Source organism: Larimichthys crocea, chromosome XVIII (genome assembly GCF_000972845.2).
Source record: "Larimichthys crocea isolate SSNF chromosome XVIII, L_crocea_2.0, whole genome shotgun sequence".
Taxonomy (NCBI): domain Eukaryota; kingdom Metazoa; phylum Chordata; class Actinopteri; family Sciaenidae; genus Larimichthys; species Larimichthys crocea.
In genome coordinates, this window is record NC_040028.1 from 20756794 (window position 1) to 20772263 (window position 15470).

A 15470-nucleotide genomic window follows, 5' to 3' on the forward strand; every position below is an offset into this window, starting at 1 on the left:
TTGTTGTTAGCCTGTTTTAGCTTGTTAATAGCTTGTTGTTAGCCTGTTTTAGCTTGTTAATAGCTTGTTGTTAGCCTGTTTTAGCTTGTTGTTATCTCGTTGTTAGCCTGTTTTAGCTTGTTGATAGCTTGTTGATAGCTTGTTGTTAGCCTGTTGTTAGCCTGTTTTAGCTTGTTGTTAGCCTGTTTTAGCTTGTTGTTAGCCTGTTTTAGCTTGTTGATAGCTTGTTGTTAGCCTGTTGTTAGCTTGTTGTTATCTCGTTGTTATCTCATTGTTAGCCTGTTTCAGCTTGATGACTGGCTCACTTCTGGAGCCGGCCTCAAGTGGACGTTTGAGGAACTGGAGTTTGTTTTTGTTTTTTTTGGCACTTCTTTGCCTCCTCAGTTGTCGCCCAGTGTTTTATTTTGAAATCCACCACCGGAAGTCGCACGTCTCCACCTGTCTTTCGCTCGCTTGACTCTCTCTGTGTGGAGGAAGAAAAAAAAAAAAGCAAATGGACCGACAACAAGAGGCGGCGGAACCGGAGAGCAGGAGGACCGGGAGTGGGAGCCCAAACGTCGGACAGACATGGCGTGGCAGCGCGGAGGAGTAAAGGAGGTGATCTGAGGAGCAGAGCGGAGCTGCAGGAGGAGAGCGGACCGTGTGGAGGAGCTCCATTTCAAAGACACACACACACACATAAACACACACATACTGTGTGTTATCTGCAGAGAGAAGTGTGTGTGTGACAGCATACAAAGGTAAGTAGCCTGTGTGTGTGTGTGTGTGTGTGTGTGTGTGTGTGTGTGTGTACAGGCGGGTATCGAACTCACGCATGATGTTATACACAGCTGTCATGGCGCAGCGGCGACATGCAACATTAAGTATGCTAAGCTAAAGGCTAAGTGAGAGTGCCACATGGTGCCCTTGGACAGACACACACACACACACACACACACGCACGCACGTAATAATGCACAACTGTTATGACACATGTTGTGTGTGTGTGTGTGTGTGTGTCTTTACAGTTGTGCATTATTAATGAACATTAACAGACATAAATGTACCAACACAACTTCGGAATCAATCAATTTAATATGCAAATTAACCTGGTTTGAAGTGACATCCTCCATAGGTTCCTATGTTTAAGTCTCACAAGCTGCAGTTCCTCTAATGTCCACCTGAGGCTGGCTCCAGAAGTGAGTCAGTCTCCATAAGTCCCCATGTCCAAATGTCCAACTTCACAGCAGAAATAAACATGTTTACAGCCTGGTACAAAAAACAGTTTTGGTCTCTGTAGCTAATTTCCCCGTTCATGACAACTGTACTGAGGGTGAATTTATATACAACTCACCTGTTCACATTATATTAAGGCTTAAAGTTATGCAGGATTAAGAGCGTGGACACTTTGATTGACAGGTGGGCGTGGTTACAGGTGGCTTGTTTGAGCAACTGGTCGTCATTCAGACTGCTATCAGCATTAAGAACAAGTTTCAGGTGACACGAGGTTTCCTGTAAATAACTGCATCGTCTGCATACAGGTGAACCTGAAAATGATCAGCTCCTCCTCCTCCTCTTGTGCTTTCAGGCAGCTCAGCATGAGTCGAGATGGGTGGATGAAGAAAAAAGCCAATGCCGGTGGTGACAATGGTTGGGCTGAGAGGGTGAGTATCACGCAGCGACATGTACAGTGTGTGTGTGACGATCTTCTAACACCTCGCTCTGTCTGCAGGGCGGCTACATGGCCGCCAAAGTGTCGAAGCTGGACGAGCAGTTTAAGCTGGACGCCCCCAGAGAAAAACAGAAGGAAGGAGCATGCTCCAGCATTTTCACCGGAGTGTCTATCTATGTCAACGGATACACAGGTAACACACCTGTTGCAGCGCGTCCTTACGCTTCACTTACTTTTTTACTACATATCAGTAGTAATCGAGTCGCAGGATGATCGCAGCCTGTATCAGGAGTTGGGTAGCATGCTGAGTCAAGAAGTTATGAAGTGGAAACTGAGGCAACGTGACAATCATCGGTCGATCGTGTCGCCTCAGGAGTTAGGGAGTCGGTTTTGTTGTTGTCATGGTGATGAGTTGTGATGTCTTTCCCGAGCAGAGCCGAGTGCAGACGAGCTACGCCGGCTGATGATGCTGCACGGCGGGCAGTTCCACGTCTACTACTCGCGCTCCAAGACCACCCACATCATCGCCAACAATCTGCCCAACAGCAAGATCCAAGAACTCAAAGGGGAGAAGGTCATCAAGCCGGAGTGGATCACTGACAGGTGTGTTCAGGTGAACCAGTCCCGTGCTCATGTCGGATTGTGTTCCACAATGTTCTCTGAAAATCACTGTGTGTGTTTAACGACAGTGTGAAGGCTGGGCGCCTGCTGCCGTACCTGCAGTACCAGCTGTACGCCAAACAGAAAGGCCCGCTCTTCCCCGGCGTGACTCTGCGGCAGACCTCGGAGACGGCAGGACCGAGCCACGGGCCGCTTCAGCCGAGCATCCATCCGCCACAGCGTTCGGCTCTCAACCACGAGCCGCCTTCACCCAGCTTCAACTCCATCCCTCCTTACCCCAGCCACAGCCGACCTAGCCAAGGCAACGTCCAACCTCAGTCCATCCAGCAAAGCTCTGCAGCTCGCTTCATTAACCCCCAATCCAGTCATACAGATCCCAGGCACAGAAGTCCTTTACACACATACGTACCGTCTAACCCTCATCCTAACCTCCTCCAGCAGCAGCAGCAGAGAGCCGGCCAACCACACACTCAGATCAACTCTTCTTGCAGCCGTTCCCGGAGTGGCTGCAAGGAGGCGGAGTTAAAAATGTGAGTACGACACTTTTATGTTAGAGGTGCGAGGTGTTTTAAACGTCTTGTTACATTAAATCTCTTCTTCGTCTCACAGAAACGGATTATTGCAGACCTCACCGGACATGTTGAGCCTTTCACAAACATCTGAAATGCAAGAAGATCCTCTCCCACTGACCAACGGACACACTCACCTCGTTAACGGTGCCTTAAATCCAGAGGAGCTGTCGCCTGTTACAGACAAACCCTCCGTCGACAGGGACAAGAGTTCAGAGGAGAAACCTCAGAGTTCTCCAGGACAGTCTCAGACCAAACCTGACCCGTATGAGTTCCCCCACAGTCCTCCAAAGCAATCTGAGCAGAGACTTCCACCTCCACCTCCAACCTACCAGGAGGCTCTAAAAGCCACAGAAAGCCACGCACTGCTGAAACAGCTGCAGCCACCGTGTCAAGTGGATTCAAATCCTGAACAGACCTCCCCACTTCGACTGAACGGAGGTCACCACAGCTTCTCGTCTGACTCGACCAACGTGACAGCCAAACTTGATCCTCCCACTGAAAAGTCGTCCTCCTCCTCATCGTCGTCGTCGTCTTCAAAGTCTTCAGCTCAGCTGCTGGCACAGACGGGCGGTCTGATCTCCGAGTACTACTCTCACTCACGGCTGCACCAGATCTCCACGTGGAGGACCGGCTTCTCCGAATACGTGAACGAGCTGCACAGTAAACGGAAAGCAGCGGGGACCACGTCGTTTCCTGGAAAAGAGCGGCTGAGGAAATCGGTGGCTCAGCAGTCTGCAGACAGCCGAGGTAGGAAAGGAAAGGAAAGGAAAGAGAAGGTCACTTTGATGCTGCTATTCATTTATCTGTCTTTATGTAATGGGCTGTCACGGTGGCTCAGTGGTCCACACCACGTAACAGCAACTTCTCAAGTTCAAGTCATTTGACATTAGTCGTGCATCAGTGTGTCCTGACCTCTGTGCACGTAGCAGACAATCATTATATATTATATCTCCTCCCATGGAGTCAGTGAGTCTGTAAATGTGTTGATGATGCAGTCAGACCACAAAGAAAATGATCCATCAGTCAAGTAAGGATGAAAAACAGGATTTCCAAATGTATATGAATCATTATATATGATAATATCTGCAAGGTAGTGGCTATATCTATGTCGAATGTGCAGCTCCTTCTAGTTAACTTGTGAGGATGCATGTGGATTCATTGCTGATGATCAGCTGTGTGTTTGTCCGTGTGCTCAGGTACGTCTGCGAGTGTTAAGTCTTGTATCCTTCATGTGGACATGGACTGTTTCTTTGTGTCTGTGGGCATCCGACATCAGCCAGAGCTCAAAGGTAAGTCTGCTTTCTGTCTGTTTACACTGTGTGAAACGTCCAGTCAGTGCTCCGGGTTGAGTCGATGGATTTCTCTTCCAGGGAAGCCCGTAGCTGTGACCAGTAACCGGGGAGAGGGCCGGGTGGCCCGGAGGGCCGGGGCCAACCCTCAGCTGGAGCTGCAGTACTACCAGAGGAGACACACTCATCCTCAGCCTGGTGAGACTGTCACACCTGACCTGTTTGTCAGCGTATGTCTCATATACATGTCTTCATCTTCATCCTTGTCCTGCATCTCAGAAAAGGCAGATGAGGATCTGTACAGAACTCCTTCACAAGAGAGTCCAGAGTCCCATCCCAACGGAGTGGACCAGGATGCTGCTGCTCTCTCCATGGCAGAGATTGCATCCTGCAGCTACGAGGCCAGGTATGGACGCACTTTAATTTGTATTAAACGACACTAATATCTGTATTTCGTACTAACGAGTCATCGCTGTCTCTCACAGACAGGCGGGCGTGAGGAACGGGATGTTTTTTGGCAAAGCCAAACAGCTGTGTCCCTCGCTGCAGTCCGTCCCGTATGATTTCGAGGCCTATAAAGAGGTGGCTCTCACCATGTATGAGACTCTGGCAGGGTAAGAAGAAGAAGAGGTCAAATTTTAAACTTGCTTCCTTTACGTGCAGAGCACACCTTCTTATTTATTTGTTCCTTGCAGCTACACCCACGACATCGAGGCTCTGAGCTGCGATGAAGTGTTGATAGACGGTTCCGCTCTGCTGGCCGAGTTGGGCGTTAGCCCAGATGATCTGGCCAAAGCCATCAGAGCGGACATCAAGGAGAAAACCAAATGCTGTGCTTCAGTGGGCATGGGTGAGTGTTTGCACCGTCACGTGGATTTAAGATATAAACTCAAACTGACCGCCCGTCTGTGCAGGGTCCAACATCCTGTTGGCTCGGCTGGCGACCCGGAAGGCGAAACCAGAAGGGCAGTACTTCTTAAAGTCCGAAGAAGTGGACGACTTTATCCGGGACCTGCCAGTGACCAGCCTGCCAGGTAGGTACAGCACCACCTGCTGGTCTGCAGGCTTTGAGTTGTACATGTTTAATTTTCTCTTTTGTAGGTGTCGGGCCTGTGATGGGCAGAAAGCTGGCTGCCATGGGTGTGAGGTCATGTGGAGACCTCCAGCAGGTGTCTCTGTCTCAGCTGCAGAAGAAGTTTGGACCCCGAACCGGACAAACCTTGTTCCGCTTCTGCAGGGGGCTTGACGATCGTCCTGTCCGCTATGAGAAGGAGAGGAAGTCCGTCTCCGCTGAGATGAACTACAATATTCGCTTTAGCAGGGTTAGGCCGTTTTCCTCTGACCCGTGCTTTCTTCTTTTCCTACCCGTTCCTCTCTCTAACCCTCGTTCACTCCTGTGACCAGGTCGATGAGGCGGAGTGTTTCCTGACTAACTTGTCCATGGAGGTGCAGAAGCGTTTACAGGAAGCAGGATTGCGAGGTCGCAGAGTTACCCTGAAGGTGATGGTGCGCAAGGTTGGAGCGCCGCTGGAACCGGCGAAATACGGCGGTCACGGGATATGTGACAACCTAGCCAGGTAGGAAAGAGACCGACCGCCGTCCCTGTCTGTTGCAGGACTCGTCGACTCTCTGTAGGCTAACTCCTGTCCGTCTCTGTCAGGACTGTGATGCTCGCTCAGTCCACTGACAGCGGTCAGCTGATCGCCGCTGCCGTCATCAAGCTGTTCCACACCATGAAGCTACAGGTTCAGGACCTGCGAGGGATCGGCATCATGGTTCAGCTTCTTGAAGGGAATCACTCTGTCCAGCAGGACTCCACGGGATCCCGGGCGCGCTCCATCAAAGAGATGTTGCTAAACAAGAGCTTAAACACGAGATCCACCAACACAGGTTCGTGTCAAGTCTTCTGCTTTCAGTTCATGTCTTTGTTGTTGTCGTCTGTGAAATGGATTGAGCTCAAGATCCGTGTTACAGATGCTGCTGACAACAGCACACGTCAGGAAAAGACTTCCTCGACTGCAGCACCGCGTCCTCCATCCACCCCCGAGCCGGTCCCAGGGACGAGCAGAGACCAGCAGGCGTCCAGACGAACTCCAAAACACTCTCGAGCTCGTCTCAACTTGAGTATCGAGGTCCCGTCTCCTTCACAGGTGAGGAGGAGTTTGATTGATGAAAGAAGAACTGAACGATTCAGTCATTTTAACAACTCATGCTTCTCTACGACATCCAAGGTGGATCGTTCTGTGCTGGAGGCCTTGCCTGCAGAGCTGAGAGAGCAAGTGGAGCAGTCGTGGACTAATCGAAGCCACCGACGGTCACCCAGTCCACAGCCTCAGTCTCTCAAGACTCGTCCAACCACGCCTCCTTGTCCTCCTACAGCTGCTCCTGCATTATACACTCCACCCGTCGGCACATTGGTCCTGCAGATTCCAAACCAGCCAGACAGTCCCGGGATCGTCCTTGAACTACCAAACTTCTCACAGGTAAGGATGCAACCGACGCAGCTTCTTCATGTTGGAAAGAAGGAGGCGTCCTCATCGTCCATTCTGTAATTTACCTGGACGAAGCTGATCGTCATTCGGCTTTCTGACTGCAGGTTGATCCGGACGTATTTGCTGCCCTTCCCAAAGAGCTCCAGGAAGAACTGAAGTCTGCCTACAACCGTGTAACAAACGTCCAGCCCCAGGCAAAGATGTGTAAGTCCACATGTTGCTTTTTTCTTTTTCTGCCATCATCAGCTGCACATTCTCTGAATCTTGTGTTTTTTCTCTCAGCAGTGGAACAGAAGAATCCACTGCTGCAGCTAAAACAGTCAGGAGTTGGACTCGGTCGGGTGAAGCGGCGCTACAAGAGAAAAAATGCAGCGAGCCCGGTTAAAAGATCTTCCCCCGTGAAGAGACGTCACACGGCGATCAGCCCGGCCAAAACCTTACCGCCACTGGTGAAATCACGGGAGCCGATGAACATAATAAAGGTGAGCCGGTTAACAGTTTCAGACGTTAAGATGAAGGTTTTCTTTGTGTCGTTTGGAAGTTCTGATCTAATCTTTTCGTTTTCACAGACTGAAAACAATCCGTCCACGTCGGCCTCCAAACCAGACGTCCCAGAGACTCTGTCCAAATACATTCCTCGTCCTGCTCCGGCGTTAGCCGGAGCCTGCGATCTGACGGACATTAAAACGCTCCTACGGGAATGGGTGACCACCATAACAGGTACGCTGTGACGCTGGACAGTGCTGTCGTAGAGCCTCAACCTTCTGCAGCTGTAAAATCACATTTTAATCTTTCAGAGCCCATGGAGGAGGACATCCTGCAGGTGGTGAAATATTGCACTGATCTGATCGACGATAAAGATCTGGAGAAGTTGGATCTGATTATAAAATACATGAAAAGGTAAGAACTCTTCTGTTTAGCCTCCTCCGTGTCTTCTCCACCTCCCTCACCTTCTTTGCATTCAACCCGCGATCCTCTCCGTCAGGCTCATGCAGCAGTCGGTGGAGTCCGTGTGGAGCATGGCGTTCGACTTCATCCTCGACAACGTGCAGGTGGTGGTGCAGCAGGCTTACGGCAGCACGCTGAAGGTAGCGTGAAGACGACGGAGACGGGAAAATCTTTTCACTGTTTGTTGCCATGACGCCGCCACTTTTTGTTTTGGGTGCTTTCACCAAGGTCAGGACAAAACTTCACTTCACTGCAGCATCACATATTCTCTGTACTTAAAGGTCCAGTGTGTCGTCACCTGAAAATAACAATTGTTGTTTGTTACGGCCACTGTGGGCGTGAGGCGAGGGGTATTCAGGTGCTGCGATCTGGCAGCCTCATTGCTAAACGCCGCTACACACTAGTCCTTTTTAAAAAGGGACGAGTAACTGTAACTAAAAGGCAGGAAATGTCCTCACTGAAACCCAGAACGGTGATGATCGTAGCAGCTTTTTGCAAAAGTTTCATTTTTCAGTTCTTTTCTAAACAAACAAAGAATCGTTTTGAAAGGTGCGTGAAGTTTTATATCCAGATTTTGCAGGCAGCGATGAACTGTTTCTTACACGTCCAGTCAAACCAGGTCTTAAAGTTTTCATTTCTCCTCTGTGTAACTGAGGTTTGAATAATAAATAATGTCACACAGGCAGTTTTTATTCAATTATGCAGATGAATCAGTCTGGGTTTAAAATAATGACTGTGACACACACAACCATCATCAGTCAGAGTTAGGCAGCGTTCAGGCAGGACAGGAAGTCGTAGCAGGTTGTCCGGGGGTGAGGGGGCTGAGGGGAGCGTAGGTGGGTTGCCGTGGGCGTGTCTATATGTGCTGAATGTAACCGCTGTGAAACAATCAAGAAGTAACTTTTTGATTTTCTCCGACTTGATCGAGGCCGGCGCTCTCTCACTCTGACTGTCGGACACAAATCTAACTAAACTTCTTCCTGTCATTATATTTCGTAAATTTGCGAGTCAGACTCAGATTTAGAAGCTGCTTCATGGAATAAACAAAGTGAGAACACACACAGGTAGTCTCAGAGTTTAGATAGTCTCAGAGTTTAGATAGTCTCAGAGTTTAGATAGTCTCAGAGTTTAGATAGTCTCAGGCTGTCTGTGGAGGTTTGACTGATCTGAGTGTCTGATTGGTGGCTGCAGCGTGACGTCGGACTCTGTTTTCCTCAAAAGTTGGATCTGGATCAACCTCTCCCCCCCCCACGGCATGGACTGCTGGAGCCGAAATGGACCACCTCCACTGAAATGAATGGGAGCTCCGGATCCTGTGTGAGTCCAGTCCAAGAGAGTGTTCAGACAGGATCCAGTGTCTGTTTGTGGCTGCGTTTGGTCCACCTGCAGCGGAGACGTCACACTACAGCAACCAATCAGACCGCTCGGACCGGTCAGACCTCCACAGTCAGCCTGAAATCTCAACTCTGAGACTGAGACTCTACCTGTTCACGCTTTGTTTATTTCATGAAGCAGCTTCTGAATCTGAGTCTGACTGAAGTTTATGAAACACCAAGAAGTTTGATTTGGTTTGAGAGGGAGACTTGGACGATGAATGAGAGTGAGCGGGTGCTGGCCTCGATAAAGTCGTTCACCTGCGAAATAAAAAGTGATTTCTTGATTGTGTCACAGCAGAACACCTCACACCGCCACAGCGCCGGATCCTGTCTGAACGCCTCCTCGTGAAAATCCATTTATGGTAGAAATCAAATCAAATTTTTCATCCGCGTCATGCTCTGACCTGAGAACTGCTGTCACAAAAAAAAGTCGTCTCTTTTTGAAGTGCCAAACTCTGTTATTAAAATATGTAAATAATGTTTTTATCGTTGAAAGTTTTAAAAGAAAAGATGAAGGGGTCAAACCTCTTGTATTGTTTACATGTAGTGATTTCTTAGTAACTGTCTTTAAATTGTAAATTTTCTCACTTTTAATTGTCTGTCAGTGTTCAAACATGGGTAGCTGGACAAAGCACTTCACGACCAGGTTAACTGTTGATTCTCAGTAGCACTCTGACTCTGGGAGGTCGTCCAAGGGGGTTATGGCAATCAATAAGTAGCCTATGCATATCTTATTTTCCACAGACAGTTAAACATCTGAATATTGAAATCATGCTGGATTTGTTTAGGGACAGGTGATCGTATGTACGGCTCATGGCTCATCGTCGTGTTTCTGTGAAGTTGACGTGCTCGGCAGATGCAGCCGGCTGGTTGGTTGAAGAGTTTGAAGCAGTATCTTTATATGCAAGCCAAATCAGTCTGTCCTTTCCTTTTGTTTTGTTTGTTGACATGAATGTAACTCAGAATGTGAAAGTCTCCGCTCACTTTCAACACGTTTGCTTCTCTTCACTCGTCATATCTTGCCAGAAGTTCAAACTGGCCGGTCCTGACTTCTCTAAACTGGCTCGTGCCTGAAGACCAGAAGCTGTGAACTTGTTTGTAAGTTTTTCTAAATCTTGGTAATAAACTGTAAACTCTGTATTAACCCGCCTGTCTGTGTCGGTTATTTAAAGTTACACTCGTAGGTAGAAGGTGTCCTCAGTCTCATGTAGGAGCTGAGAGGCACATCGACCACATGAAGATGTCTAATCCTGCAGGTGCTCTGCTCTGGTTCTGTGGAACTGAACAAAAGTAGATTTATCAAGCCAGGTCATGTAAACTTATGACTTTATTCTCAGTCTGTGTTTCTTTTTTCTCTGTGGCCCTAATATTCCATCTTTTTATATCCAGCCTTATAGTCTATGGGAAACTGTAAATGATCTAATGATTGCAACATCATCTAAAATCATCATGTATCCAAAATGATTGAAATGAATGATCACAAACGTTTAAATAATGACAGTGGGTCTAGTTATGTGATAACAATGTGTAGTGGGCAGTGGAATAACTATTGGTTTCCGTTGGTGGTGACTGCTGATCCTGATCCTGGAACTGATCCTGGTCTGGAGCAGGCTCACTCCACAGAAGAAATCTCCATGGTAACTTATACCATCACATATCTACTGCCCCCTATCCCGCTTTTGTGCAACCGGATCACTGGTAAATTGATCCAGGATAGCCAAGATATCCCGGTTTAATCCCTTATCCTAGTTTTGTGCAATGGGCTCCAGGATTTTAAAGCTGAGTACAAAGTTTTTCAGTTGTGTAAATATTAGTGCTGTCAAAATTAAGGCGTTAATTTTGTCGATTAATTTTAAAGAATTAACGCGTTAAAAAAAATTAACGCGGTTTTGTTTACTTTCGGTGGCGGCCGCCATTTTGGATGTGGCAAAGTAGAGCTTTGTTTCCCAGATATATTAGTGTGTGTGTGAATGGGTGTATAAGAGGCATTAACTTAAAGCCCTCACGGAGACTGCGCCCTTGGCGGTCGCCCACATTGCCCACAGCTAAAACCGGCCCTGCTTGTATTAGTTTACGGGCAGATCTGCCACATCCAATATGGCGGACATGTTAACGTATCGCAACAACGGACCAACCTGCTCAATGAGGCGTCTGTGTGTCTATGATCTATCCTAACTAAAGGAGAGTCTGTGTATATATGTCTATGATCTATCCTAACTAAAGGAGAGTCTGTGTATATATGTCTATGATCTATCCTAACTAAAGGAGAGTCTGTGCATATATGTCTATGATCTATCCTAACTAAAGGAGAGTCTAAACAGTTTGTAACAACACAAGACATCTTATGAACATGATTTTTTCATCACCAAGTATCAAGTGAACAGCTTTCTCCAAGCGCAGTCACTGATGAATGTTGGAAACAGGAGATGAGCCCCTGGTCTAATGGCCACTGGCTTAAGACAAAACCGTTCTCAAAGACTTTTAGTCACCACTTAGGTAGCACACAATATTCTGAATGAGCCATTTTAATCTAGTTATTCTAGATTTAAAATTAATCTATGCCCACCACTAGTTACAAATCTTTTACAGCGACTTCAACATGAGAGCAAAAATATCTGAAGATTTTCTTCCAGGTTAAATTCTGAAATGGAGGTTCTCAGGTGTTTTACTGCAGGAATAAAAATAAGATCCATCTGGTTTGAAACAGTATCTGCACTCATAGTTCTGCATCATGAAACAAGTCTTTGAGCAGTTGTCTTCATCATCAATGCATCATCTCATCGGTCAGTTTACAGTTAAAAACAGTCTCTTACTTTGTGTCTGAGGGTCCAGGTCCATCACTGAAGTATAGAGAAGATCTTTGGACTCGTCACTCTTCATAGACAGACAGGGATCCTGGAGACTCTGCTCTCCGTCTGTTGGACTGAACTCTGCAAACACCAACATGTTTTTATTCAGTTGTGGAAATGTCTGTGAATTAACTGTGAATTGTGGGTAATTGAAACAGACTGTATCATAGAGGATAAAAACATTCCAACAGATTTATTTGTAAGTAGAACTTTATCAAGTTTGATTATTTTATTGAACAATATTATGTAGTCCACAGACTCAAATGTGTGTCTTCAACAGTCTCTGTGTGCTCTGGGCTGTAAAGTGTGGTCCAGGTACAGAGATCACCTGTGCAGGTAGGGGCGTGGCCTCAGCACCCTGCAGTAAGCAGTGTGCTATGTGCATGTGACTGAGGAAGAGAGCGATATTCAAGTGACCTGCAGGAAATCTGTTGTTTTCAGTCAAGATGATGATAAAATATATTTCCAACTATATTAAGTTCACTGTTCTACAGTTTTGTAAATTCCTGATGATTCCCATAAATTCCAGTTAATTCCCATTGAAAGTTTCCAACCTTGAATGTTCCCAGAATTTTGCAACCCTGATTCATGCATATTTATTATCAGGTGTTTGATAATGGGATATGGGTTTGTAAATAGGTGTTTTACTTTATATATCAGTGGTGGGCCGTTATCTGCGTTAACGCAGTGAGACTGTTATCGGGCGATAAACAAATGATCACCGTTAATCTATTCTCAAAGCTCCTCCAGCCTTTGAGGTCACTTCTTGACTTTTTTCTCTTTTGTTGGTTGTTGTTTTCTCACTGTAACTCTGTGGAGTCCTGTCCTCTCTAACGAGTTGTTCTTAGAGAGTTTTGTGCTTTTTCTCCATTGGTGTTTTTAAATGCCGCCTCCACCTGGACCACGCTGCCTTTGTTTACTCCGGGGAACAGCTGATCGTGCTAAGACCAGCCGATATACCAGCTGAACTCTGGAGGAAAACCACTGAGGTGCAGAGGAGGGTCGAGACCGGACGGGCTTGTGAGGGACAGGATTTGGGCCGTGTCTCCCCTCTGTTGTTATGGACATGTGTGGTCTCTTGCAACAAATAGACGAGCTGACCGCGCTAACGGAGCCACGCATGCCAGTCTGATGTGCTGCACTGAGACACTACGGACCAGAGCTTTCCAATGGAAGTTTGTGCAGAGGAGGAGATCTAGTCTGTCACCAGAACGCGTGAACAGCTGGTCTGTCTGAGTGACTGCTGGAAGAAGGAATAGAGCTTGGACTGATTGACCAAAGCTACTGACGTAACAGTTCATAGACTCTTATGTAGGCTTACAGTTCAACATTCAGTTAACTGATACAGTTTGTAAACACAAGTCATCTTCTTTGAACATGATTTTATTTCATCACCAAGTATCAAAGTAGAACAGCTTTCTCAAGCAGTCACTGATGCATGTTGGAAACAGGAGATGAGCCCTGGTCTATGGCCACTGGCTTAAGAAACCCGTTCTCAAAGACTTTTAGTCACCACTTAGGTAGCACACATATTTGAATGAGCCATTTTAATCTAGATTATTCTAGATTTAAAAATTATCTATGCCCACACTAGTTTACAAATCTTTACAGCGACTTCAACCTGAGAGCAAAATATCTGAAGTTTTCTTCCAGGTTAATTCTGATGGGTTCTCAGGTGTTTACGCGGAATAAAATAAGATCCATTTGATTTGAACAGTATCTGCACTCATAGTTCTGCATCATGAAGACAAGTCTTTGAGCAGTTTGTCTTCATCATCAATGCATCATCTTCATCAGGTCAGTTTACAGTAAAACAGTCTCTTACTTTGTGTCTGAGGGTCCAGGTTCATCACTGAAAGTAGAGGAAGATCTTTGGACTCGTCATCTCTTCATAGACAGACAGATGGATCCTGGAGACTCTGCTCTCCGTCTGTTGGACTGAACTCTGCAAACACAACATGTTTTATATTCAGATCACATGATCTTTGATAAATTGTCCCTTGGATCAGATTACAAGCTTTTCTATGTGACTGACAGCTGTCACAGACACTAGAGGAAGATGCCACAAATTTATGTTTGCAATCACATTTTAGTGGAGATTTGAAAATATGAACACAAATCAACAGAGGGAACTGAAAATGAGTCAAATCCATGAGTTAGTATCAGTTCTTCTTACTTGTGTCTGGGGTCCAGGTTCTTACTGAAGTTTGGCATAACACCTTTGGACCGGTCACTCTTCTTAGACAGACGTCTGGATCCTGGAGATCTGCTCTGTCTCCTCTTCCTCCATCTTCTGACTTCAGTCAGTCTGAGGTAGAAACAAGTTTCACTTGAAATCACCATTCCCTTCAAATGATGTTCAGGACATTTCAATGTGGCCGTCAATAATCTCAGAGACAAGTGAAGAAGGGCTTTCTATGCTCTAAAACATTCTTTAAATATGATTACCTGTTAGAATCTGGCTCCAATATTCACATCTATAGTTGAACCAATCATACTGTAGGGTAGTGAAGTGTAGGGTCCTCTCATCAATCAAGAATCCAGAGAAACATGTGACAAACAGCCAATAGAAAGCCTGTAAGAGCATTCTCAGTGCACAGGAACACCCCCAACAATGAATGCAGAGCTGAACTCGCCAAGTTCAACTTTTAATGAGGATCCAAAAAAGATCCAATCAAATTCTACAATCACTGATCAAAGGAAGTGAGCCCAACTCCTCCATTACAAAGCTCTCCATTGGCAGGAGGAGAACATAGAGAGGACCCCCTCAGCTGCTGAGGCTCACCTCCCCTAACAGCCCTCATGCAGTCTGGACCAACCAAATTACAGCTACAGAGAAAGAAAACTACATTAACTATTGGACATCGAGCACAGACACTAAAGCAAACTTCAAACAGGAAGTACACAGTGGACGACTATTTGACCACAGTGACTCAAGACAAACTGAGAAAGACGTCCACAGAGAGAGCTGGAGACATTTCCTGTTACACTGTAGCTCATGTGATCACATCAGAACAAAGTTCTTCCCTCAGATTAAACAGAACTCCCAGATTCAGACTGACATGGAGACACAGTGTCAGCAGCATGTTAGAGCACAGTGATGGGAAGTTCAGCTCTTTGCAAAGATTCGTCTCTTTTGACTCGCCTCCCTTTCGAGGAGCCGGCTCCTCAAATGACTCTTCATTTCGTATTTAGCATTTTATATTAGCCTGATTTAGCAATTATGAATGATTGTGTGTATTAAGACATTTTACATTCAGTGTTTTCATAAAAGTTTATCTGTTATGAATTTCTTCATCTGTGCAGGTTTGTTGTCGTCTCTGCTCTGACGATATTTTCCACTTTACAAATTCTGCACTCACTTTCAGTCTCGAAATGATTGAAATGCAGCCAGATGCTGCTTCTTTTTCAGTTATCACTCTTTTCTTTACTCCTCTACACTCGCAGGCTTTTTGGAGTGTCTGCCCCCGTCCTTCTTTCACATAACGGGATGATCCTAGTCTGTCCTTGCATGCAACTGGCCCCCCACGGTGTGCCCGTCAAAGTAACCTGCCTGCATGGATTCTGAGCAGGACGGCTGAAGATTCGGCTCTCGTCGACGGGAGTCTGTTCTTGTGGTTCACTTTGAAGAATCGTCTCTACGAGCCGGCTCGTTCATGAACGACATCACTA

The 15470-nt window shown here is 46.4% G+C and overlaps 1 protein-coding gene across 5 annotated transcripts; it reads left to right on the top strand.

Annotated features, from left to right (window-relative positions):
• Window positions 1-301: 301 nt before the first annotated feature.
• rev1 (REV1 DNA directed polymerase) lies at window positions 302-10093 on the top strand. Of its 5 annotated transcripts, none has more exons than XR_003464145.1 (22): window positions 302-740; window positions 1568-1643; window positions 1712-1844; window positions 2086-2254; window positions 2341-2802; window positions 2882-3591; window positions 4041-4133; window positions 4215-4331; window positions 4413-4539; window positions 4619-4747; window positions 4829-4983; window positions 5048-5167; window positions 5235-5455; window positions 5538-5710; window positions 5794-6283; window positions 6365-6616; window positions 6730-6829; window positions 6908-7107; window positions 7195-7345; window positions 7423-7525; window positions 7611-7801; window positions 8795-10093. XR_003464145.1 is itself a non-coding variant. In XM_019264099.2 (22 exons), exons 2-22 carry the CDS (start codon window positions 1578-1580, stop codon window positions 7720-7722), a joined length of 3996 nt encoding a protein of 1331 aa, XP_019119644.2. In that variant the 5' UTR covers window positions 304-740; window positions 1568-1577; the 3' UTR covers window positions 7723-10091. The 5 variants fall into 5 exon arrangements, 4 of the variants coding, with proteins under 4 accessions (XP_019119641.1, XP_019119644.2, XP_027146632.1 ...); XM_019264099.2 differs by having other exon boundaries at window positions 304-740; window positions 5794-6023; window positions 6108-6283; window positions 6911-7107; window positions 7611-10091; XM_027290831.1 differs by having other exon boundaries at window positions 307-740; window positions 5794-6023; window positions 6108-6283; window positions 7611-10091.
• Window positions 10094-15470: the final 5377 nt, after the last annotated feature.